The 25,594-nt window shown below is 42.8% G+C and overlaps 1 protein-coding gene across 1 annotated transcript; it reads left to right on the top strand.

Moving 5' to 3' along the window:
* Positions 1–654: 654 nt before the first annotated feature.
* uhrf1 (ubiquitin-like with PHD and ring finger domains 1) lies at positions 655–23,825 on the top strand. Its single transcript, XM_056276858.1, has 16 exons — positions 655–807; positions 6,878–7,141; positions 7,487–7,644; positions 8,528–8,743; positions 10,840–10,955; positions 11,269–11,455; positions 11,732–11,855; positions 12,346–12,453; positions 12,939–13,043; positions 13,443–13,549; positions 16,704–16,866; positions 17,263–17,400; positions 17,600–17,720; positions 18,034–18,185; positions 23,056–23,154; positions 23,676–23,825. Exons 1-16 carry the CDS (start codon positions 655–657, stop codon positions 23,823–23,825), a joined length of 2,361 nt encoding a protein of 786 aa, XP_056132833.1.
* The last annotated feature ends 1,769 nt before the right edge of the window (positions 23,826–25,594 follow it).

The following is a 25,594-nucleotide window of genomic DNA, read 5'->3' as shown; positions in this document are numbered from 1 at the left end:
CCCGCACTGTATTTAAATCAGTTTGTGCCCCCCTATCATACGATTGCAAGAGTTGACAGTGCCACAATTCAGTGATCATCTTTAATAGGGTGCTGTACATTGGTGGTGGTTGACGTGAGTTACCCCCCCCCTTCAATGTGAAGCGCTTTCGGTGTCTAGAAAAGCGCTATATAAATGTAATGATTATTATTATTTAATATTTTGGGTGTTCTGAAAGTTTTTGACGCTTATTTTGAATGATGTGTTTACAGCTCAAACTTAGAAATTTGCTTTTGTATGATATGTGTGGAGAATGAGTACTTAACGTATTTTCCTTGGTAATGAGCACAAAAGAAAACAAAAGTTGTGTTGCTCAAAACGGCTGGTTCATTATTAAATTCACTCGCCACTTGGGCAATTTTACAGCAAACAAGTTTTTCTTTTTTTTTTATACGACATCAAAATTACTGTTAGTTCAGCCGAGATTGGCTGTTAGATCAGCAACCGATTCACCTGCAGCCAACTTTACCATTGTTCCATAACAGGCAGACTTTTCACACTTTCACTTTCTATTTACATACCACAAGGGATCAATCATTTATCATAATATTTTACGATATATTGATTATTGTTTTAGCAGTTTTATGGTTTGGTTTCACACACAGGGCAGCTGCAATGTGGATTCAAGTGCGGACAATGGATGGGAAGGAAACCCATCGGGTGGACTCTCTGTCCAAACTTACAAAGGTGGATGAGTTACGCCTCAAAATTATGGAACTCTTTAAGGTGGAGCCAGAGAGGCAGCGGCTGTTTTACCGTGGGAAGCAGGTGAGGCTGCATTTCAGAGCATTGTATTGTACCTTTTTTAATGGGTTCCGAAGAAGTAATTTCACTTCAAATATTCTCTGGTGCTCATGTTCGGTCATTAAATAACAGTGTCTCAAGCCTTGGAGCTACATTGCTCTTGTGAGTGTGCAAGAGTTTGGGCTTGTGGCTCAACTACTAGAGAGAACGTTTATTTCTTTTCTTTTTTTGGCAGAACTGATTATGGCTCATTAAGCAGAATAAAGATGTACAGGAGAAAAGCTGCTTAATGATTTAAATTGAATATCTGGTCCATTGTTGATAAGAAATTGCCTTGTTTATCTTCCATCAAATGAGATCATTAACCATATAGGCTATATAGACTTAATAGAGATGTGGGAGGCCAAATAACGCTTAGTCTGCATCAAATCACTGGAGTAGACTTTCCACCCTAACATGTGTTTTTATTTTGATATTCATCACCATGTCCATAAGTTGAGGACCAACTCTTAAATGTAAACTTGTAGGCTTCAGTAAATCTAGCCCCTCCTGACTTGTTGGGTAACTCTTGTGATAAAATTTCATAACCTAGATCGACATTGTTGCACAAGGCAGAACATTCATGCATTGATTGTTTGTGGGCATCCCGAGTTCTGTGACCTTCCGTCTGACTACTTCAGACCGTTGTGGAATGACCGTATGAATACTGTTACTCTTTTTGTAACCATACGAGTAGTGAACAGTATGAATATGACATACTGTCTCTCCATAAATGACTGAACGATAGCATTTTTTTTGCTGTTAGTATAATATTTGCATTGACAGTAATCATTAAGTGCAATTGAGCACTACAGTTCCTCATTTTAGCATTTTTTTGAATATTTCGGTTGAGTATTTCAGCAGCTATAAGTTCTTTTGTATCTTTTTTTTCCCAAATACTCATATTTTTACTGACTTGAATGTGTTCCGAAAGCGTTTTTTTTTTTTTTTTTAGTAGGTCTCAAATGTTACTGAACAATTAAATGTCTGCAACGCAGAGATGTCTCTTGGACTTGGTTAAATCATCTTACCTTGTTTTTTTTCCAGTAATATTATTATAATTTAGTTTATTTTATAATCTTGCCATCGGTATGCTTGCCCCCAACTTGCTGAGATGGTATTGCATACATGGTAAGCAAAACAGTTTTAGGTAGGTAAATAAGGGTCCAGGTTATGTAGTTAGCCTTGCTGTTTTATGCTGCACACTTGGCTATTTTTTCCATCTCGAGAAGAAAGTAACAGTGTAAGTGTTATGACTGAAAATGATACAAGGTTGGTTGTGTGACTCATACTATTGCAGGGTTTTTCCTGGCTCAAACTGAGGCGGAGGTGGTACCATCATATGCACACGTGCATGTATACCGTGCCTTCAACTGGCTCAAGCAAACACTTTTTATAAGCAACATGTTTAAGGAATTCTAACTTTTGATTGTTGAAAATGATGATTATCACGTTAAAGTATATTTCATTAAAAAAAATGGTGCCCTATTCAACATTAAATGCATCATACAAGCTAATGTTGTGGCGGACACTAGGGGCTATGCCTCTCACCCAGCAGGACTGTGAGCTGGGGGCGTGGTTTACGTTCCCGGGCTCGCCGGGGCAGGGTTGTTCCTGCTGCAGTTGGCTTTTGGAGTTGAGGAATAAACCTCAAACTCGCCTTGGTCTCATGTGTTTTTCCTCATTCCTGCCACATTGGTGACCCCGACGTGATCACCCCGTTTGGGCTTTTCGAATTCATGCGCATGCCTTTTGGCTTGAAGGGGGCAGCGCAAACCTTTCAGAGGCTGATGGACTCGGTGTTGCGTGACCTTGATTTCGTGTTCGTTTATCTCGACGACATATTAGTGGCCAGTCCGTCAGCTGACGAGCACCTGGCGCACCTGAAACAGGTTTTCCGTCGTCTGGACGAACACGGCCTGATAGTCAACCCGGCCAAGTGTCAGTTTGGACTGCCGGTGATTGACCTCTTGGGTCACCGCATTTCGCCGCAAGGCGCGGTCCCGTTGCCTTCTAAGGTGCAAGCGGTGGCGGAATTTTCCTGGCCGGTCTCTGTTAAGGCATTGCAGGAATTCTTGGGCATGGTGAATATCTATAACCGTTTCCTCCCTCGCGCTGCCCACCTCCTTCAGCCACTTTACGAAGCCCTGCGGCTTAAGAAGGCTAACGACCCTGTCGACTGGACTCCCGAACAGGTCCAGGCCTTTGACGGAGCTAAGTGCGCCCTGGCTAACGCTGCCCTCCTCGCCCATCCCACACCCACGGCGTCCATAGCTTTAACAACCGATGCGTCTGACATAGCTGTGGGGGCTGTGGTTGAACAGCGTGTGGCGAATGCGGGGCAGCCACTCGCATTTTTTAGCCGCAAACTGCGAGATAGCGAGCGCAAGTACAGCGTTTTTGACCGGGAGTTGCTGGCACTGCACCTTGCAACCCGGCATTTCCGCTTCCTGCTGGAGGTTCGCCCATTCACGGCTTATGTGGATCATAAGCCGCTGACTTTTGCCATGTCCAAGGTGACTGAGCCGTGGTCTGCTCGTCAACAGCGCCACCTAGCGGCGATCTCCGAGTTCACAACGGACATTCAGCATGTGGCCGGGAAGTCCAACCCTGTTGCTGATTGTCTGTCGCGTGTGCTTGTGTGTCCTGTGCACCTCGGTGTGGATTTCTCCGCTATGGCTGCCGACCAGCCCAGTGACCCGGACGTCCTTGCCCTTAGGTCAACGCGTACCGGTCTCAAGCTAGAGGACGCTGTGATGCAGGAAGGCAGTCCTGCCCTCCTCTGCGATGTCTCCACCGGCCGTCCCCGCCCTGTTGTTCCAGTGGCCTGGCGCCGTCGAGTTTTCGATTCGATTCACTCCCTCTCGCACCCTGGAGTTCGGGCATCGGTGAAGTTGGTCGGTTCCAAGTTCGTCTGGCCTGGCCTCCGCAAGGACGTCAAGGGGTGGGCAGCTGCATGTGTAGCGTGCCAGCGCGCTAAGGTCCACCAGCACACTAAATCGCCCCTCGAGCCATTTCCGATCCCGGCCAGACGTTTCGACCACGTGCATGTGGACCTGGTGGGCCCTCTACCTCCTTCACAGGGTTTTACGCACCTGCTCACAATGGTAGATCGGACCACCAGGTGGCCAGAGGCTGTCCCTCTATCCTCCACAACATCCTCGGATGTTGCACGCGCTTTTCTTTCCTCCTGGGTCGCCCGTTTCGGCACTCCGTCAGATATCACCTCAGACAGGGGCCCCCAGTTCGTGTCAGAGCTCTGGTCGGCACTTGCGCGATCCTTGGGTGTGCAGGTACACCGCACTACCGCGTATCACCCTCAGGCTAACGGGTTGTGTGAACGTTTTCACCGGTCGCTCAAGGCAGCGCTGTGCGCTGCGCTCTCGGATGGTAACTGGGTGGATCGTTCACCTTGGGTTATGCTCGGGTTGCGTTCGGCTCCTAAGGAGGACCTCAACGCGTCACCCGCTGAGCTGTTGCTCGGTCAGCCACTCCGCGTCCCTGGGGAATTTTTGCCTGGGAGTTCCGCTCCTCGACCCCGTCTGGCCGTTTATCCTTTTTTGTCCGACAGCACTCGGGTTCCAGGCCCCGTTCACCACTGTTTTCCGCGGTCGTTCGTGCCTGCGGAGCTCATGTCGGCTCGTTTTGTGTTTGTACGGCATGATGCTCACCGCTCACCCCTCCAACCCCCATACGATGGTCCATTTCGGGTTCTTGAGACGGGTCCTAAGGGTTTTGTGCTAGATATGGGTGGGCGTAGGGAGCGTGTCACGCTTGATAGGCTTAAACCGGCGCACAGGGTGGCAGGAGAAGTTGTGTTTCCGGCCCAGGTTCCCCGTCGGGGTCGTCCACCTTCCAGGACCCCGGCACTGTCTTCACGGGTTCAACGTTCTGCTTCTCAGCCGGCTTTGGACTGTGTTTCACCTACTGTTTCGGCTGAGGGACAGCGCAGCCGTTATGGCAGGCTGCTTAAGCCTCCAGTGAGACACTAAGTTTCTTTCCAGGAGTCCCTTCTGGGTGTTTGGGGGGGGGCCTGTGTGGCGGACACTAGGGGCTATGCCTCTCACCCAGTAGGACTGTGAGCTGGGGGCGTGGTTTATGTTCCTGGGCTCGCCGGGGCAGGGTTGTTCCTGCTGCAGTTGGCTTTTGGAGTTGAGGAATAAACATCAAACTCGCCTTGGTCTCATGTGTTTTTCCTCATTCCTGCCACAATGTATTAATTTACACTGTTAAACAGCAAAGTTGTTTAAAATCAAATTAAATATAACAAGCTGTTGTTTTCATTTACATTCCACAGGGGCCTTCTTGCGGTGTAGTTGAACATAAATATAACATAAAAGCCTTTGCTTTCATTCACACGTTTCACAACCAGCAAAATCTGTACCTGTTACAGGGTAGGTGATCATTACATTAAAGCCTTTATTCTCATCTACACGGTTCCCAACCAGAGATGCAACATTTTAGCCTCCTACTTTTCATTTTATAAACCCTCTTCATGCATTCCTTGTAGTTCCAAGGCCTGCTGGTCTGGTCCATCAATGGCCACGTTTAAACACTACATCCAAGTGCCTCTCCTTAAGTCTGTTGCACAGGGGTGTCTTAACCTTTTAAAACCATTTTTTTTTATTTACCCAACAATCTGTCGTTTGTGGACAGCTGTCTCTCAAAGCCAGCAGCATGGGGGCATGATTCTTTCGGCATAGGTAATACGTCATGCCCTCCTCAGTATATCTGAACAGGGCAGATTTGTTCAGCCATTGCGGGCAACACCACTGGCTCTGTTTTGAGAAAATCTGGGAAGATTAATAAAAAGGTTAGGGTTAGGTTAAAATCACCTAAATGTCAGCTTTGCGTTAATAATACCCTCGCCTTGACTCCTCGTCCTGTCCTGCACTCTTGGACACTGATCAACGTCCTGTCCTGCACTCTTGACACTGATCCTGCTATCATGGTCCCTTCTACTTGTGGCTGTCCACGACTTCCAGACCTGACAAATTTACTGCAGCTCATCAGTAACATGAATTATTACTGTTTAACTGCCTGTGGTAATCAGATGATGTCCCAATTGTTTCACCTACCCTCATGATTCTCCTTGCGAACTCTCCTCATTAAGTAATCACTGATTCTACGAGCCATATGCAAAGCTGAAAACATTACATTGATGGGATGTAATGTTAATTTAGGAAAACTTTTTAAGAAAGTGATGCAAAAGAAACAATATTCACCTGCTTGAATTACTACAAAATATTAGGGTGACACCCAACACATCCCTGCTGTAGGGAAAAAAACACGTTGCGTGAAGGGAATTCCTTGAGGAAATTGCGCTTCTCTTCCTCTTTGGCGGTTTTGGCAGCGCCTTTCCCGGTGCACTGTGCTGATCACGATACTATTGGTGCAATTCCACAATTACAGTTGAAATGCAATACTTGCTAGAAAACAGTTTTCTCCACGAAGATGCCAGTCCGTTTTGCCGAGAGCTGAAGGCTGCACGAACTTTGATGGAGGCGACCGCTTCCAGGAAAAACCCTGTATTGGTGTTGTGTGCTGTCAACTTGTTTGTCTGTACCACCTCAGTAGAACTAGCAGTCAAGGAAAATGCAGCGATGCGAATTCAGAAATGTTGGAAATGTTTTTTTTGGTCACTTGGCACTTAATTGCTTGTCACACCGATTAATGCATATGACAGCAAATTGGTTTGTGCTAATCTTATTAATTTTCCCTGAAAGTGTGTAGATGTCTTGTCTCTTTAACTGTTAAAACGTGTAGATAGTGTACATTTTCCGTCATGCATTGTCTTAAAATGTGAATTTGATTTATCCATTATTTGGTTTTAAAAGAATTTCCCTGTGAGCAGGACAAGGCAAATTGAAATATTTCACGGAAAAACAGTGGTTGTACAGGACTAGTTGCCATTTGAGAAACTGTGAAAAAGAAGACCTTTTGTCTTCCTTTCTTTAAAAAAATCTAATCTTTATGTACATGTCAGCTTTTCTAACTGGTGACCTTATTTCTTGAAATGTGCCATCACTGGGTATTGTTCATTGTCTGGTCTCAGATGGAAGATGGTCATACCATTTTTGACTACAACGTGGGCCTCAATGACATAGTGCAGCTGCTTGTGAGACAGGCCTTGCCCCCCGCTGATGTCAAAAGCAAGGACAAAGAGGCAGAGCTCTCTGACTCAGATTCTGGCTGTGGCTCTGCCCACAGTGAGTCCGACAAGGGCTCGACTCACGGCGAGGCTGAGGGTCAGACTGCCAGTTCCTCAGCCCAGACTGACACCCCAGAACTCATTGACCCAGGATTTGGTTTTTACAAGGTGAGACACCCAGGCTGTGTAAGAGGCTTATGCTTGGTAGAGGAATTAATTTATTCATGGTCTGTAATGATTTAATTTTTTTTTTAAGTTTAATACTTATTTTTTTAACTGCACAGTTTAGAGAAATTTTGCAATATTGTCTGTAATTCATTTTGAGGAAAATTTTCTGAGGTTTCATTTCACTTGCTACTGTAAATGACATGTTTTCCCTTACAGAGTTGAGGCTGTCCAAACAAATTGATTTGAAAGCATTATTTAAACGTTTTATTAAAACTGAATAAATGCTTGGCATTTGCATTTAGTTTCTATCCAGAACTACCTTTTAATTTACCTATTTTGGTTTAGATCAATGAGTTTGTGGATGCCCGAGATTTGAATATGGGGGCTTGGTTTGAGGCCCAGATCGTGAATGTTACCAAGACAACAAAGACCCCTAGTGATGAGGACAATGCTGAGACCAAACCAGCAGAAGAGGAGATACACTACCACATCAAATATGAAGAGTAAGAATATTACTATTTTCTTTTAGATTTAGACTGTCTGGGGATAATCTGGAAGAAAAAAAGATAACGTCCATTATTCTATCCTGCAGCTACCAATAAAAAGCTTTTCAACATCTTTCAGTGATGTAAATAATGACAAAAAAATCAAAATGGTTATGCAACTTGGCCCCTCAAGCAAGCAAGACAAGCAAATTCAGTGTAAAGGTAGTGGACACTTGGCTGGTTTGTTGAAACTTCGAATTTTGGAGCACCTTTGGTAGAGATTAGTTATCTTAAGATGGAGTACGAAACAGGTCTTTCAGCGAGCGAGGCATCACAGGATTTGAATAACAAATCTGGAGGGGGTAATGAGTTTATATTGTTTCAATCACTACTCTTCAGTAATCCCTACTGATATTGACTGGTCATAGTTTATTTCAAGAAAACAGAAATGTACATTGCTATTACTCACAATTGCTGACTTGGAGAAACACTGAATGTTAAATTAAACCAAGATATAAGAAAAGATGCGGGATAATGTTCCTTACAGTCTAACTTAAAATGGTGTTGTGCATCTTTTTATGGAAGAACAAAGCGGTGTCATGGTAACCTTTGGTTTGCCCTACCACAGTCTCTTAACGTTGGTATGGTTGCAGGTGGGCTCAAGCTTCAGGAACAGTTGGTTGAATGGTGGTGTTGTTCCCAGTAGCTGCATCCGCTGTCAGTCCCTCAGCATTCAGACATGGTCTCATGCATTTGGCAACATTATTTCAAGCAACACTGTGTAGGAAGCACCTGGTGTTTCTTTTTGTGCGTGTATGTGTGTGCATGCATATGCAAGTGCGTGGACATCTCTCTATTTTGTGAGCTGAATACTGATGCAAGTACATGCTTCCTTACACAGTTACCCAGAGAATGGGGAAGTGCAGCTACTGGCAAAAGACGTGCGTCCTCGTGCACGTACAGTGTACCAGTGGCACCAGCTGGAGCCGGGCATGGTGGTCATGGTCAACTACAACCCTGATGAACCAAAGGAACGTGGCTACTGGTATGATGCGGAGATTCAGAGGAAGAGGGAGACACGAACCCAGCACGAAATCTACGCCAAGATACTGCTTGGGTGAGAACCAGCTTTCCTGTCCCAACAAACTGGGAAATGAAGTCTTCTGTGACTTGTAGCTGTCCTTTGTAGGTTCAGAAATGGGCTAAATGTTTGAATGAAAAAGCCATTCGAGCAGGTGGACAACTATTTACTTTCCTACATTTTGTAGGAAAAGGTAATTTTAACTCATTTCATAGTCTGTGATATAGCCTCCCAACATGCATCCTTTTTTTTAATTTTACGTATAAAATCTTCAAATTCAAATCCAGTCAAAGCAGGGGCGTTTCCAGGATTTGAGGATATTCGGGGGACTTCTGTAGGGGGGTGGGGGGGAATCCTCCCCAGAAATAGTTTTTGATAAACAAACTATTTTAATGCACTCTTTGAAAATAAATTTTTTTGAAATTTGAAAAATTTGAAATCACTGAAAATTGAAACGTGTACCTCAAAAAACTGTTGTTTACTCTCCAGATTAATTATGAATTGCTGTGTCCAGATTAACTGATTGAACTTTCTTCGATGCACCTACATAAGTGGGTGAAAAACGTGCCATTTTAATAGCAATCCCACAGTCTAAAGACATGTGGGTCAGGTGAATCGGCCATACTAAAATGTCCCGTGTGTGTGCGTGCGCGTGCGCGGGCTGTGTGCTGTGTGCGTGTGTGCCCTGTGATGGCCTGGCGGCCTGTCCAGGGTGTGTCCCCGCCTGCTGCCCAATGACTACTGGGATAGGCTCCAGTGACCCTGAGAGCAGGATAAGCGGTTTGGATAATGGATGGATGTTAAAAATGTTAGTAGTTGTTAGTAACTAGTATTGACTAGAAGCAGAATACTTCACAACTGTGATCATTAAACATTTACTGACATGCTACAGTACCAGAGTAGAGAAAAAAGTTAAATGTATATATGTTAATATTAGTTTATTGGAATATTAAATTTTCTTACACAAACACACACCCAGTTAGTTTAGAGACCTGCATTTATTTTGACAGGCTATTATGTTACGAAGACTATCAGCCATTCACACACATTACGTTTTTTGTTGGGCTTCACATAGGTTTAAATTTAAAATTATATTCGGGGCTACACTCAAAACGTTTGGCGCTTAAGCCCTGGCAAAATGACCTGACGACACCGATAAGTCAAAATAAAGCTGATCTCAACTTTTACAGGTGTCCGGCCATTGCTGAAAACTGGAATTTCTTTGAGGCAACCAAGATTGAACACCTTGAGTGTCCTATGGATAATTAAAACGAGCAGTTTATACATTAGTAGTAGTCTTGCAAAATTATTTTTGGGCTCAGATCTGCTAGTTATCAAGAATTGCTGTTGATTTTTCATTTGTAAGACCACATTTCCTCTGTCCTAAAAAAACGGTAGCTGCTACTGCATATTTGCTCAGTTTTTAGCGGTACATTGTTGATGATGTATTGATTGTAGAGTGTTCTATTGTCATTTCAATTTCAGTGTTTTCATTAGCTTGCAATTCAAGTCACGTCCCAAGCTTTGAATGCTGGTTAAATAAACAAATTGCAAATTTTTGAAATGAGTATAGCCAATCCTTGGATGGCTAAACCTACCGCCTAATTTATGTAATTGCTCTCAGTAAAACGTGTTGTTTTGTTTTGCCTACAAACATAATCACATTCAAGTTGTCAAAGTAAAAGTGACTTTGTGATCTGAATGGTTTGGAATTGAGGTGGTTTCTGAAAACGTCAAGCCTTATGTTCTAGTTGTTCAGCTGATAATTTGACTAGAAGTCATTCAACTGGTGCTTGTGGCTGTACACTTTTCATATATATCATGTTATGACTTATACTCTGTTGGTTGATTCCATTGCAAAACACCTGAACAACACTTAGATTATTCATTAACGATGTTTTATTCACTACAGTGAATAAAACATTGAAGCCCTCACTGAGGGTTTAGCTCAGTTTTGTGTGGACAACCTCGGCTCTTGAGGGATGACCTCAAATGAGCAGCTCGTTGCGCCATGTATGACTAAAATTTTCCATTAAATCAACCTCTGCAAAGTGTGAAGAAACCTTTGAGTTTTGACAAATCACTATTGGTTTGATAACAGTGCTGCTACCATTTTTTTTTTGTGTGTGTAGTGATGCTGGGGACTCCCTTAATGACTGTCGCATCATGTTTCTGACGGAAATCTACAAAATTGAAGAGCCCGGTGCCCTGAGCAGCTCAGCAATTGGGACTGACAGCCCATTAAAAAGTAAGCTTGTTTAAATGATGGCAAGTCAGTTTGGAAGTAAATTAGAAATGAGATTAGAGCAGACATGGAATGGGTGAGACGCATAATGCCTGGTGATATAAATCTTCTCATGATGTGTAGGTTTGTTTGATGTGTTCATGGTATTTGTTTTATGAAGAGCATTCGCCTCAGAATGGGATCCCACATCAGAGGTGTTTATTCTTTTATCTGCCCTGCTGAAGCATTTCTAATTTCTCTTTGGGGAGTATCTTGCAATACTCTGGTCCGGATGAAGTATTTTCTAACTACTATAAATTTGGTCTTGGTTGTCTAGGGTCAAACGGGCCTGAGTGCAAGCACTGCAAGGACAACCCCAAGAAGAACTGCCGGTGGTGTAACTGTCACATCTGTGGCATCAAGCAGGATCCTGACAAGCAACTTCTTTGTGATGAATGCGACATGGCTTTCCACACCTACTGCCTGGACCCCCCGCTCACCTCCATCCCTGAAGATGAGGACTGGTCAGTAGGCTTACATATACAGTTATATCAATCTCTTGGCCTTGCTTTAAATAATACAGCTGTCTAAAACGATATTGGGTGGAATAGTAATTGTTATTGTACAGACTTCCTACAGGTTTTCTTTTAATTTTGGTTCCCACATTTGTCTGTGTTGCTCTGTACATTTCCACATAAGACTTGGTGGCCAATGACTTGTAATTAATTTATTAAAGAAAAAAAAAAGTCACTGGTGCAGTCACACTTCTGACAAGATCTTTGCCTATTTGACTGGCTTAGGTATTGTCCTGGTTGTCGTAATGATGCCAGTGAGGTGGTATTGGCTGGAGAGAAGCTGAAGGAGAGCAAGAAGAAGGCCAAGATGGCTTCTGCCAGTTCCTCCAGCCAAAGGGACTGGGGGAAGGTGAGTACCCTGACACTTAAGTCAATAAAATGATGTAGGTCTTGAAAAGCTTTGACCCTTGAATGGCTAGAAGTTGTACTTTGTCTGAGATTCATGTCATAATTGGAACCTTTATTGCCATCCATCCATCCATTATCCAAACTGCTTATCCTGCTGTCAGGGTCGTGGGGAACAAATCCCTGAAGTTTTTGAAATAATTGATATTGTAGCGAATTCGGGGGGCAGCCCGGGAACCTCTGCAGCCAGGACGCGAACCTGGATCTCCCGCACCACAGACGACAACGTTAACCAGTCAACTAAAGGAAATTGCGTCCTAATACATGTGACATGATGTAGTTTTGTCCCACTGCCATTAAAGTGGATGGAGATAGTTTTTTTTTTTTGGTTTTTTATTAAATTTTCAACTGCACAGGGGATGCCATGATGAATCATACTGCCCAGCTGCCATATTCATATATGCTTGCACATGACACTTGTGCTCTCCCTACAGGGTATGGCTTGTGTTGGCCGCACCAAGCAGTGCACAATTGTCCCGTCCAACCATTATGGACCTGTACCTGGTGTCCCAGTTGGTTCTCTGTGGAAGTTCAGAGTGCAGGTCAGTCAACTTCTATTGCTGCTGGTGTGTGTGGGGGGGTGGTCAAGTCAATTTTATTTGTGTAGCCCAATATCACAAATTTGCCTCGAGGGGCTTAAGGGGTGGATAACTAATCAACCTGTTGTACTGACTTGAATGATATTCCGAGTTCCAAGCAACCAACTGGACGTAGGATACTCAGTGAGTTTTGAGGCGACCACAAAATTACTTAATTTCAAACCAATGTTTGGGTATGTTGTATCTTTAGGTAAATTGGTATGTAACATGTTCCAAGAGTCCATGAAAGATCTTCACAAGAGCATTTAAAAATGTCTTAAAGGCTCTTTTTTCTTTTTTTAAACATGGGTAGTTGAGTCTTTTTAGAGATTATGCAATGTCTATCAGAGCACAGTCATTAGCATGGCCAGATGTTTTGAATATTATGTGAACACCCCACCTCCTCTGCTTTACCCCACTGGACTCTGTTTTGTTCTGTGCGTTTCCAGGTAAGTGAGTCTGGTGTCCACAGGCCACATGTTGCTGGGATTCATGGCAGGAGCACTGATGGCGCCTACTCCTTGGTCCTGGCAGGAGGCTATGAGGATGATGTGGTATGTTAAGACATATATTTCTTTTTATGCTAGCAGTAATGATCATTGTCTTTTATCATGTTAAGTAAAGTCATGCAATACTAAATGTTTAAATTTCAAAATGCTCCATTAGTTTTGAAATGAAATACTACCCAATGTTCATTGCTTTATAATAAAAAGCTCTAATGATAAATTAAGACGATATAACAAGGTGAAGAATAGTTGATCCTGAAAATTGGTTGGTTTCCCGTTTAACTTTTTTTCCAGAGATCACTATTATTATTTTTTTACAAAAGATGGATGGCTCACTTTAAAATTTAATTATATTGAATATGTCATTGACTTTGCTGCATCATGTTGGCTCTTTTTGTCTGATACTGTCAGTACACAAACTGGTGTTCATTCTCTGTATTTGCTTAGGATGATGGTAATGAGTTCACCTACACTGGTTCTGGAGGGAGAGATCTTTCAGGAAATAAGAGGACAGCTGAACAATCATGTGATCAGAAACTTACCAACATGAATAGGTAAACCATCACCTGCTAACTGCAGCTATGAATACCATTTTTCAGAATGAAAGAGTTGATCAAATTTGTAATTCCCTTGTGGAATACATGTTTTTAAATCTCATAGAGGATAATGTCTTATTTTGTTGGTAATCAGAGTGGTCAGCATATCATTTTGCAACCATACAATCTATTTCCAAAGTTACATTGCTGTCAGAAGGTACCAGAGTCAAAGTTTACAGTTTTGGTACAAAATAAATGACTGTAGTTCTGCTTTTCATTTATACACTCCTAAATCACAAAGTGAATCAGTTCATCTGGACACAACGTTTGAGAGAAACATTTCATCACATCTAAGTGACCTCTTCAGTCTCAACTGACTGCAGGTATTCCCACCCTTATAAACAATATAGTGGCATAATGACTGAAAAAGATTGGTATCATTTGCAAATTGCCGTGACTTTTCAATGGCAATGTGTACTATTCGGAGGATTTGGGAATGGTTGCAATCACTCCTTTAGTGCTTCGGCAATACCACAACTCCTCTCGCTGGTACTCTGTCGTATGCCTTCTCCAACTCAATAAATACGCAGTGCAATCTTTCTGCCCTTCAGCGTAATTTTCAGCTAAGGTCTTGAGTACAAGTATTGCATCTGTGGTACTTCCAGGCGTGAATCCAAATTGTTTTTTCCCTATCGTCCCTTCCTTCCTTCCTTCACTTAAATCACTCTCTCCTATAACTTCATTGTATGTCCCATCAATTTTATCCTCTGTAGCTGTTGCAACTTTGAGCATCACCATTTTATTGTAAATTGGTACCAATATGCTCCTTCTCCATTCATCTGGCATTTTCCCCAGTCTGTGTTATATTGTTGCATTCATCTGGCATTTTCCCAGTCTGTGTTATATTGTTGAAGAGTCTAGTCAGGAACTCTGTGCCAGTATCGCCTAAGTATTTCCAGACTTCTACAGGTATATTATCCAGTCCCACGACTTTTCCATTTTTCATTCATTTCAATTCTTTTATCACCTCATCTCTTGTAATATCTTCCACATCCTCTTCGTTCCTTAGTGGTTCATATGTCCCTCTTTCTCTGTTACTCTCTTAATTAATTTGGTGACTGAAATAATCCCTCCATCTCTGTAAAATATCCTCATCTTTTGACAGTACTCTTCCATCTGTATCCTTGATCAGTCCCCCCCCCCTCCAACTTTTTTTATTGAAATTTTACAATCAAAATATTGATTTTACTTGTTCAACATCCTTGCTTGCTCTGTCTCTGTTTGGTTATTTGATATATATATATATATATATATCCTTCTCTCCTTCCTTCAAAAAGGAATCTTCCTGTTATGGGCAATGAGCACAGAATCCCTCAGACAAAAAACAAAAACAAAAAATGTTACTGTATATTAAAATCAAAAACAGCTTTCATACAAAAACAACAAGAATTCTGTACCAGCCTCAGCAATCACTGTTCCATACATCTCCACTCTCTCCTCCTCGGAAAGGAAAGGCAGTTCCTTAAAATGCGGGTCAAGAGTAGAGGCTGTGTGAAGAGTGTTTCTCTCCTGCTCGCTGGTGTACCTCTTGCTGAGGTCCCTATTGATGGCCTGCTTTATCTCCCAAGCCATTGATGACGCTCCAATACTGTCCTTTGTGTCCTGGATGAGTTGAGCATGCAATAGGGCAATCAAACACTGAAGGGGTGCTCTCCATTTCCTTCTCCCATGTGTCCGTTCAAGTCTGCTCCAATAAAAACTGTTTCATCCCCAGGTATGCCTGCCATTACATTGTCCAATTGTCTCCAGAAATTCACCTTTTCTTCCTCATCGCAACTGACCTGTGGTGCATACGAACTTATATTTGCCAGATGTCATACAAGTCCAACCTCATCCAAATCAGCCTATCCGATTCCCTCTTTACTTTGATGACTTTCTGTTGTAGCTCTCTGTCTAGGATTATTCCCGCACCATTCCTTTTACTGCCTGTCCCATGGTAGTATATTTTATCTCATCCAATCTCTTTTGCCTTGCTTCCTTTCCACTTTGTTTCCTGAACACACATTACTTGTATTCTTCTCCTGTTCATCATGTCTGTTATTTCTCTCCCTCTGCTTGTCATTGTCCCAACAGTAAGTGTGGCCATTCTGAAGTCTTTCTTCTTCAGTTGTCTCTTCTCTCGTTTCTGTCTTGCTTGTACCCCTCCTCTCCTCTATCTTTTCCTACGTTCCTCAACAGATGCATAGTTTCCTCTAGTACCCTGTGAGGGTACAGCACCAATGGTGGTCGTTGTTAACTCGGGCCTCGACCAATCCGGTATGTCATTGCTGGTCTCATCAATCTGCATAATGATTTGGCAGAATTTTACGTCGGATGCCCTTCCTGACACAACCACTAACCCTATGGGACGGGGATGCAGGTAAAGCGCTGAATGCCATCCCAGTATTCATGGACTTGCGTCCATGCCTGTCGCCCTATTCTGTCGTTATGCCAATTTATTGTTTAAGGGTGGGGATACTTGCAGTCAGTTTACCGAAGAGGTCACTTGGATGAGTGATGAAACGTTTCTCTCAATAAACGTTGTGTCCAGATGAACTGATTCAACTTTCTGTGATTTCCTTACCTGGGTTATTGAGCATGCTTAAAGACATTGTTTTTTTGGGGGGGGGATTTTTTCCCAATTGTACCTGGCCAATTACCCCACTCTTCCGAGCCGTCCCGGTCGCTGCTCCACCCCCTCTGCCGATCCGAGGAGGGCTGCAGACTACCACGTGCCTCCTCCAGTACATGTGGAGTTGCTAGCTGCTTCTTTTCACCTGACAGTGAGGAGTTTCACCAGGGGGATGTAGCGCATGGGAGGATCACGTTATCCCCCCCCCAAACGGGCACCCCAACCGACCAGAAGAGGTGCTACTGCAGTGACCAGCACACATACCCACATCCGGCTTCCCACCCGCAGACACGGCCAATTGTGTCTGTAGGACTGCCTGACCAAGCTGGAGGTAACACGGGGATTTGATCCAGCGATCCCCGTGTTCGTAGGCAAAAGAATAGACCGCTACGCTACCCGGACGCCCCTTGCATCAAGACATTTACACTTCTAAATGTTGTAAGGCTGATAGCTTAACTTGAACATTTGCATGTGTGAAACCTTTGCTTGTGTTTCCACCAGGGCGCTGGCTCTCAACTGCAATGCTGCTGTCAATGACAAAGATGGAGCCGAGGCCAAGAACTGGAAAGCTGGAAAATCAGTTAGGGTGATTCGTAGCTGCAAAGGCCGAAAACACAGTAAATACAGCCCCGAGGATGGCAACAGATATGACGGCATATATAAGGTAGGAAAGGAAAGTGAGATAGTTGAGGGAACAGGGAAACTAACTTTCATCTCCCAGTCAGAGCAAGGGTGAGTGGATTGCCAATACCCTGGCCAGTGTCAGTAGTTCACCACCTATTTAACCGTTCTGGTGGCGGGAAAAAAACCCCTCCAAATGATGGTTGGTTACTCATCAAATAACTTTGTTTATCTTACAAGAGAGGATGACACATGTCACACATGGTGATTTACTATCTACTCAGCTGTTGGTTTTGGCTATCCTTCATATTTTTTTCTAACCTCAGCCCCATATGTTTTGAGGCCTTTTGCAAATTGCTTTGCCTGTCATTTTGAGTTGAGCAACCCTAACTATTATACATTATTCTAGTTTTATTCATCTGACCCCATCTATTACCAGGTGGTGAAATACTGGCCAGAGAAAGGCAAGTCTGGTTTCCTTGTTTGGCGATACTTCCTGAAGCGTGATGATGAGGAGCCAGCCCCTTGGACCAGAGATGGCAAGGAGCGCATCAAGAAGCTTGGTCTTGCTATGCAGGTAATTCCAATTAGTCAGTGCATTCTGGCAGTTCATCTTATTTCGTTATATTGATTTGTTTTACTATAGTGTCCGTTGAACCTTTTGCCTCTTACTTGGTATGTATTGTATTTGTACTACTTTTTGAGTTATTCATCTGCACCTCATTTTCTTCAGTCAACCAACTGAAGTTTAATGAAATAAGTTCTCGTTGTTCAAGTATCCTGAGGGTTATCTGGAAGCTCAGGCAGCCAAAGAGAAAGAAAAAGAAAACAAAAATGAAGACCAAGAAGAAGAGATGCCAACCAAAGGGAAGAGGAAGAGAAAATCTCAGGGTGGAGGTGAGTTCTCCGCAATGGCTGAACTGAAATCCAAGGCTCAGGTCGAACACAAAATTACATTCGTCAGCAGTATTGGTATGTGTCAAATATCCACAGTGGCATCTCAGACAAGAAAATGGACTACAGTTCCTGATCGAAAATGTAACCAACCACATTCATATTTTATCAGTGTTCAGCTGGACTCAATTTCCCAGCCCAAGTACTCTTAATTGTTTCATTGTATTTCGTGTTGTCTTTGCTACGCTCTATTTTATTTCTAAAACTGCCTTAGTTCCCTAATAAATATTAATAAGTTATCTGCTGTGTTTGCCAGATTCAGCCAAGTCCTCCCCAGCCAAGGGTACGCCCAAGAAGATGAAGGTGGAGGTTTATAAGCTGACCAAGGAACAAAAGTCCCTGATCAAAGAAGATGAGCTCAACAAGAAGTTGTGGGATGAGGCCATGGAGTCATTGGCACTTGGACCTGTAAGAGTGGCATTCAGTATTTATAAATGACTTACCATTTTTGATATGTGCATGACTTAAAGTTTTCCTGCACTAAGCCAGAATTTCAGCATACGTGGGTTTTCGAATAGTTTTGATAAATCTGTAACAACCACTCAACATGTGTTTGTTGGAGTTGGGCTTTTGTTGGATGAAAACGGTGGGGACAGTCAAGTGCTGGGCACTTGGTGTGGTAAATTAGAATAACCTGGCATATGTTTTTGCACCATGTGTTCAAAGAAATTGTATTATGGCATGAGTGGAGCGATTAGATGGTACTTTTTCTGTATAACGCTGATCCAGTGCTATTCAGTTAAGTTTTGTTCTTGCACTAGCTGAATATTAATTTTAACATATCTCTTTACTGCTATGAAATGTAATGAAGTTTAGAGGGAAAAAAGCACTTTAAACTTCATGGTTTACAAATATACTTTGTGTTGGATAAATTCCTTAAATGAAGGTTGTCGCATACCCCCGATAAAATTTCAGGCTCAGATATTTATCTTGCTTGTGGGAACAATGCCATTTTACTTTTTATCCCTACACTCTGGAGATTGTCTGCAGTTTCTTTCACTGTTATTTCTGGCAGTTTTTTTTCTTCATCTAATGATGTCATCAGATGCTGTTGTCTTCCTTGGATGTCCTGGTTATTTCATTGCATATTCCAATAGCGTTTTTCTAAGACGCTGGATATTTTTTGAAATGGCAATTGTTCTGCAATGGTTCTATTTGGAAACTGCTATAGCCTCATCTTCATAATTGCTTGCTTTAACCACTAATTTTCTAGTTTTCATCATGGTTTATGCCTTAATTCAAAACTGATTACAAAGATTAGGAACAAGCCCAGGTATTCAGAACTCTTTTGTGTATGCACAACTGAGGCAAGATGCAACACCTGAATGATTCAAAACATCTGTCACACATGTAACCCATTAGCTTAGATTGTCTTTACGCATGCTCAATAATCCAGATAAGAAACTCAAAGAAATTTGAATCGGTTCATCTGGATACGTCTGGATACATCTGGAAGGAGTACTTTCAGGGGCTGATGAATGAGGAAAATGAGCGAGAGAGAGGGTTAGATGATGTGGGGATAGTGAATCAGGAAGTGTGCTGGATTAGCAAGGAGGAACTGAGGGCAGCAATGAAGAGTATGAAGAGTGGAAAGGCAGTTGGTCCTGATGACATACCTGTGGAGGCATGGTGATGTTTAGGAGAGATGGCAGTGGGGTTTTTAACTAGATTGTTTAACACAGTCTTGGAAAGTGAAGATGCCTGAGGAGTGGAGAAGATACACTTGATCACTCATCTAACTGACCTCTTCAGTCTAAACTGACTGCAGGTATCCCCACCCTTATAAACAATACAGTTGCATAATGACCGAAACCAACGATCAGTTTCATATGCAAATGTGGGCGTGACCCTTAACCACAGTTTCAATGGCCATGTGTACTATTCACAAAGGATTTGGACACTGGACACTGCTTGGCAATCCCCTCATCACATTTTCTTTTTATATATTTTTTAAATCCATATAATTTTGTTAAACTTGTTTTAATGTTTTATCCTTCTCTCCCTAAGATTTTGACTACTATTTTCGGTTGCTGCTGCTGTTAGGGGTAGCAACAGTGGATCATCAGTTTGCATCTTTTCCTGTGCTCTGTATCTTCCGCTGCCATGCCAGCCACCTGCATGTCCTCCCTGACCACATCAGTAAACCTCTTTGGCCTTCTTCTTTTCCTCTTCCCTGGCAGCTCAATATTCAGCATCCTTCTCCCAATATATCCAAGCCATCTCAGTCGTGTCTCTCTTGCTTTGTCTCCAAATCGTCCAACCTGAGCGGTCCCTCTAATATACTCGTTCCTAATCCTTTCCTTCTTCGTCACTCCCAATGAAAATCTTCAAATCTGTCACCTCCAGCTCCACCTCCTGTTTTCTCGCCAGTGCCACTGTCTCCAGACCATATAAAATAACACATAACCATTTTGTAAAGCTTCCCTTTAACTCTTCCTGGTACCCTTCTGTCACAAATCACTCCTGACACTCTTCTCTACCCACTCCACCCTGCCTGCACGCTCTTCTTCACCTCTCTTCTGCACTCCCCGTTACTTTGGACAGTTGACCCCAAGTATTTAAAGTCATACGCTTTCGTCACCTCTACTCCTTGCATTCTCACCATTCCACTGTCCTCTCTCTTATTCATGCATAATTCCGTCTCGCTCCTACTGACTTTCATTCCTCTTCTTTTTTTCAAACCCCCCCCCCCCTTTTCTCCTCAAATTGTATCTGGCCAATTACCCTGAGCCGTCCCGGTCGCTGCTCCAACCCCTCTCTGCCAATCCAGGGAGCGCCCCGACTGAACAGAGGAGGTGCTAGTGCAGCGACCAGGACAAATACCCACATCCGACTTCCCACCCGCAGACACGGCCAATTGTGTCTGTAGGAATGCCCGACTAAGCCGGAGGTAACACGGGGATTCGATCCGACGATCGCGTGTTGGTAGGCAACGGAATAGCTACCCGGATGCCCTATTTCATTCCTCTTCTCTCCAGTGCATACCTCCACTTCTCTAGGCTCCCCTCAACCTGCACCCTACTCTCACTACAGATCACAATGTCATCCGCGAACATCATAGTCAACAGAGACTCCTGCCTGATGTCGTCTGTCAACCTGTCCATCACTTTTGTAAACAAGAAAGGGCTCGGAGCCGATTCTTGATGTAATCCTACCTTCAGCTGGAACCCATTTGTCATTCCAACCGCATACCTCACCACTATCACACTCCCCTCATACATATCCTGCACTACTCCTACATAATTCTCTGCCACTCCCGACTTCCTCATACAATACCACACCTCTCTCAGCACCCTGTCATATGCTTTCACCAAATCCACAAGACACAGTGTAACTCTTTTCTGACCTTCGCTATACTTCCCCATCAACATTCTCAAAGCAAACATCGCACCTGTAGTGCTCTTTCATGTTTATATATATTTTTCTGACCCCCCCCCCTTTTTTTTTTTCTTCCTCCACAATTGTATCCGGCCAATTACCCCACTCTTCTGAGCCGTCCCGATCTCTGCTTCACCCACTCTGCCGATCTGGGGAGGGCTCCACATGCCTCCTTCAATACATATGGAGTCCCCAGCCATTTCCTTTAACCTGACAGTGAGGAATTTTGCCAGGGGGACGTAGCGCGTAGGAGGATCATGCTATTCCTCCCAGTTCCCCCTTCCTGAACAGGTGCCCTGACCGCCCAGAGGAGGCGCTAGTGCAGCGACCAGGACACATACCCACATCCGGCTTCCCACCCGCAGACACGGCCAATTTTATCTGTAGGGTCGCCCAATCAAGCCGGAGGTAACATGGGGATTCGAACCAGCAAGCCCTGTGTTGGTAGGCAGCGGAATAGACTGCCGCGCCACCTGGATGCCCCTGTAGTGCTCTTTCATGGCATGAAACCATACTGCTGCTCACTAATTGTCACCTCTCCTCTTAACTAGCCTCTATTACTCTTTTCCATATCTTCATGCTGTGGCTGATCAACTTTATACCTCTGTAGTTGCTACAGTTCTGCACATAGCCCTCGTTCTTGAAAATCGGTACCAGTATGCTTCTTTTCCACTCCTCAGGCATCCTCTCACTTCTCTCACGAAGATGTGTGGCTACATTTTTTTTTTTAATTATTATTTTTTTCTTTTACCTTGTGATGCTGGTCGCGGGGCTTGGGTCCGTGGCATCTGGACACTGCTTGGCATCCTCCTCATCATATGCTTCATATATACTTTATAATTCTGTTACCCTCTTTCAATTGTATTCTGTAAATTGTGTAAACACAGCATCCATTGCACGTTGTCTGTCTTGGGAGAAGAGATCCCTCCTCTGCTGTTGTCCTCGAGGTTTTTTTTCCTGTTTTTTCTCCGTTACAGTTTTTTTTTTTTAGGGAATTGTTCCTTATTTAATGCGAGTGTCTAAGGACAGGATGTTTGCTGTAAAGCCCTTTGAGGCAAATTTGTGATATTGGGCTATACAAATAAAATTGACTTGATTTGGGAGTGCTTGCAATCACAGCATTGTAAGATGGTGACAGATGTACTAGAGTGGCCATTCAATGGCCACATCGCCATTGAAACTCTGACTAATGGTCATGCCCATATTTACATATGAAACTGATCGTTGTTTTCGGTCATTATGCAACTGTATTGTTTATAAGGGTGGGGACATCTGCAGTCAGTTTAGACTGAAGAGGTTACTTAAGACGAGTGATGAAACATATCTGTCAAACGTGAACTGATTCAACGTTCTTTGATTAGCTTAGATTGTTTACTTTACCTCATATTTTCATCTTAAATTCAAACTTTGTTAATGTGCAGTAGAAATAAGCGGCTTTCCTTGGCTGACCCAATACTTATGCTGTTTGTTTTAGCTGTTTATAAAAGCTGTCTTGCTGAAATATTAAAAGGGGGTTTCAAAACCAAAGAACTCTACAATTTTCCACTACAACATTAGACAGGTGGCCAGTCTTTGAAAAATGCAATCAAGTTGGAATAATGTCCTGGAAAGGACTTAATGTTCCATAGTGCTAGTAAAGGCTTTTCCTTTTGTAGGTTTATAAATAAATTTCTGTTCAAGAGCATGAATTCAAAGTGGAATGAATCTATGCTTTTACGACATATTATACAATGGTCTAAATTTTGAAATTCTTAATCAGATTTAGGATTGACCAGAATATTGTTTTTGTCTTTATATTGTCGGCCAAAAAATATTTTGGGGCACCCCTATTTCACCTAATCTTGTTAAATAATGACCTTTCATAAGTTTATGGACCTGACCGCTTTTTTTTTTTTCACAGAAATTCATAAACAAAGTGGAAGAAATTTTCCTCTGCATTTGCTGCCAAGAAGTGGTCTTTCTACCCATCACTACAGAGTGCCAACACAATGTTTGCAAGGTAAGATGAACTAATGACCTAAATGTCATTAGGGTACTGTTTTACCTCAATGACATTTAGGGTTCCTGCTAGGCTTAGGCAATTGGCGATTGTTTTGGGGAAGGGGTGTGATTTTTCTCCTTTTCTATATCTGCAATTGCCGATTGTAGGGTTGACGGTTGCTGGTAGGAAAATTTTGACATGTCGCCCAACCCTAGTTCCTGCACAGTTTAGGAAAGATAGTTTTGAAAAACTAAGGGAAAACATTACTCTGCATAGGACTACATTTTATGTAGCTTTAGACTAATTTCATGTCAAATGGGAAATTTGCTGCAAATTAATGGGTAGAATGTTTAGATGGTCTGTTACCATGTTGTCAAGCCATTGTATGCATACATTGTGTTGAATACTGATCAAACTCTAAATCCAGTCAAGAAATTGGAGCATGAAAATTCTTAAGGAGTAGGAATCCTTAAATCTTTGGCTGACGATATTTCTTGGGCAGCTATTAGACACTGAAAGATCAACTCTCTTTATTTCAGGAATGCCTTCAGCGGTCATTTAAGGCAGACGTATATTCCTGTCCAGCCTGCAGACATGATCTGGGCAAAAACTACCCCATGAGTGTCAACAAATCCCTGCAAGCCATTCTAAATCAGTTCTTCCTAGGATACAGCAATGGGCGATCATGACTCCTCAAAGAGGGCCAACAATGAACTGAAGGGGTAATTTTCAGTAGAGGCAACAAAGAATCAATTTCTCTTAATATATTTTTACAATTATAAAACTTAAAATCTTTCTGTTTTATGCCACCCGTTCATTTTGGCACTGTTTGTCATGAAGTGTAGTTGGTTGATGTATTGAACCTGCATTTGTAACTGTAACAGTATTCCGTTAACAATGCTGTTTAACTTGACTTTTTTTTTTTTCTTCAAACATTGTTCTTTTTCCTTAAGCAAAAAACACTTGATGTTGGCCATAATCATGTAACATTATGGTAACTGGTGACTATCTCTCCCCTTTTCAAAACCTAACACTCCTTAACGGCTAATATGTTTGTTGGGTCAGTAGCCAAAAAAAAGTTTTTGGAGAAAGGTTCTCATGTTCAAGACTTTTTTGAGTTTGGAACTTGGTCTGACTTCTAGATAAGCTGCCATTATGTGTGTAATTTTAGTGCGGTTTTTGAAATGTGAGCATGACAAGGCAATTTTAACATATTTCCATGCATCCCCATTTAGACTGGAGATTTCTGTTATATCTTCTGTCATTGCCACTTCCTCAGGTCAGCTTCTCCAACTGTCAATTTTAAAGTGTGTGGTTGGATATCTACAGAATATGTAGATTCCCTAGCGGCACAGTGGCGCAGTGGTTAGCACGGTCGCCTCACAGCAAGAAGGTCCTGGATTCAAGCCCGGGGTAGGCTAACCTTGTGGGTTGTCCTGAGTCATTCTCTGTGTGGAGTTTGCATGTTCTCCCAGTGTCTGCGTGGGTTTCCTCCGGGTGCTCCGGTTTCTTCCCACAGTCCAAAGACATGTAGGTCAGGTGAATTGGCTGTACTAAATTGTCCCTAGGTGTGTGTGTGTGTGTGTGTGTGTGTGTGTGTGTGTGTGTGTGTGTGTGTGTGTGTGTGTCGGCCTTGTGATGGCCTGGCGGCCTGTCCAGGGTGTCTCCCCGCCTGCCGCCCAGTGACTGCTGGGATAGGCTCCAGCATCCCCCGCGACCCTGAGGGCAGGATAAGCGGTTTGGATAATGGATGGATATGTTGATTCCCAGTCAAACAGAAATCTATCCTCCTCCAAATTTGACAAGATCAAATCATAGTTAAATAGGCTCTGTGCATCCAGACTTGTCATTATGTAACTGCATGATAGTTGCATTTAAATATGTGTGATAATAGCCACTTTGTCTTGAGCTGTATCTAAAGCAGTTCAAAATAGAATAATTGACACTGAACATACAAGCTGAAGGAAGACTCATATGAATTGAACCGATTCCACTAAAATGCTTTCTTGTCCTCAATGCTGTGAGGTGTCTTGGCATGGAATTGTCAAACTTGATATGATGTTAAATGTTCCTCTAATGCACATTTTCTGAGATTTTTTTTTTTGTTCTGAAAATTTGTCCAAAATTTGCCATATATTTAATATGATCTAAATTGTTTGCCTCACATACCAATCTTAGCTGATGCTAATACATTGTATTGTGTAGAATTGATTTTTCCCTTGTTCATATTTGTGTCTAACACTTGATGTACAAGAAACGGGCTTTAGTCTGACAAAGTCCAAAGGTGCGGAAAAAAAGGGCAGTGTAGAATCCCTTCTACGTAGCTGTTTAGAACTTGTCCCTGACAGTCGTACGTTATTGATTATAGGAACTTTGTAAATTTTTTCTGAATTTTAATTTTTTTACTTTTATAATCCATTACTGCCATCTGTGTGTGGGGGTAGGTTTTGAGTCTGGT

This window comes from Lampris incognitus, chromosome 3, assembly GCF_029633865.1.
Source record: "Lampris incognitus isolate fLamInc1 chromosome 3, fLamInc1.hap2, whole genome shotgun sequence".
NCBI lineage: Eukaryota > Metazoa > Chordata > Actinopteri > Lampriformes > Lampridae > Lampris > Lampris incognitus.
This window is presented reverse-complemented; position numbering and strand designations above follow the sequence as displayed.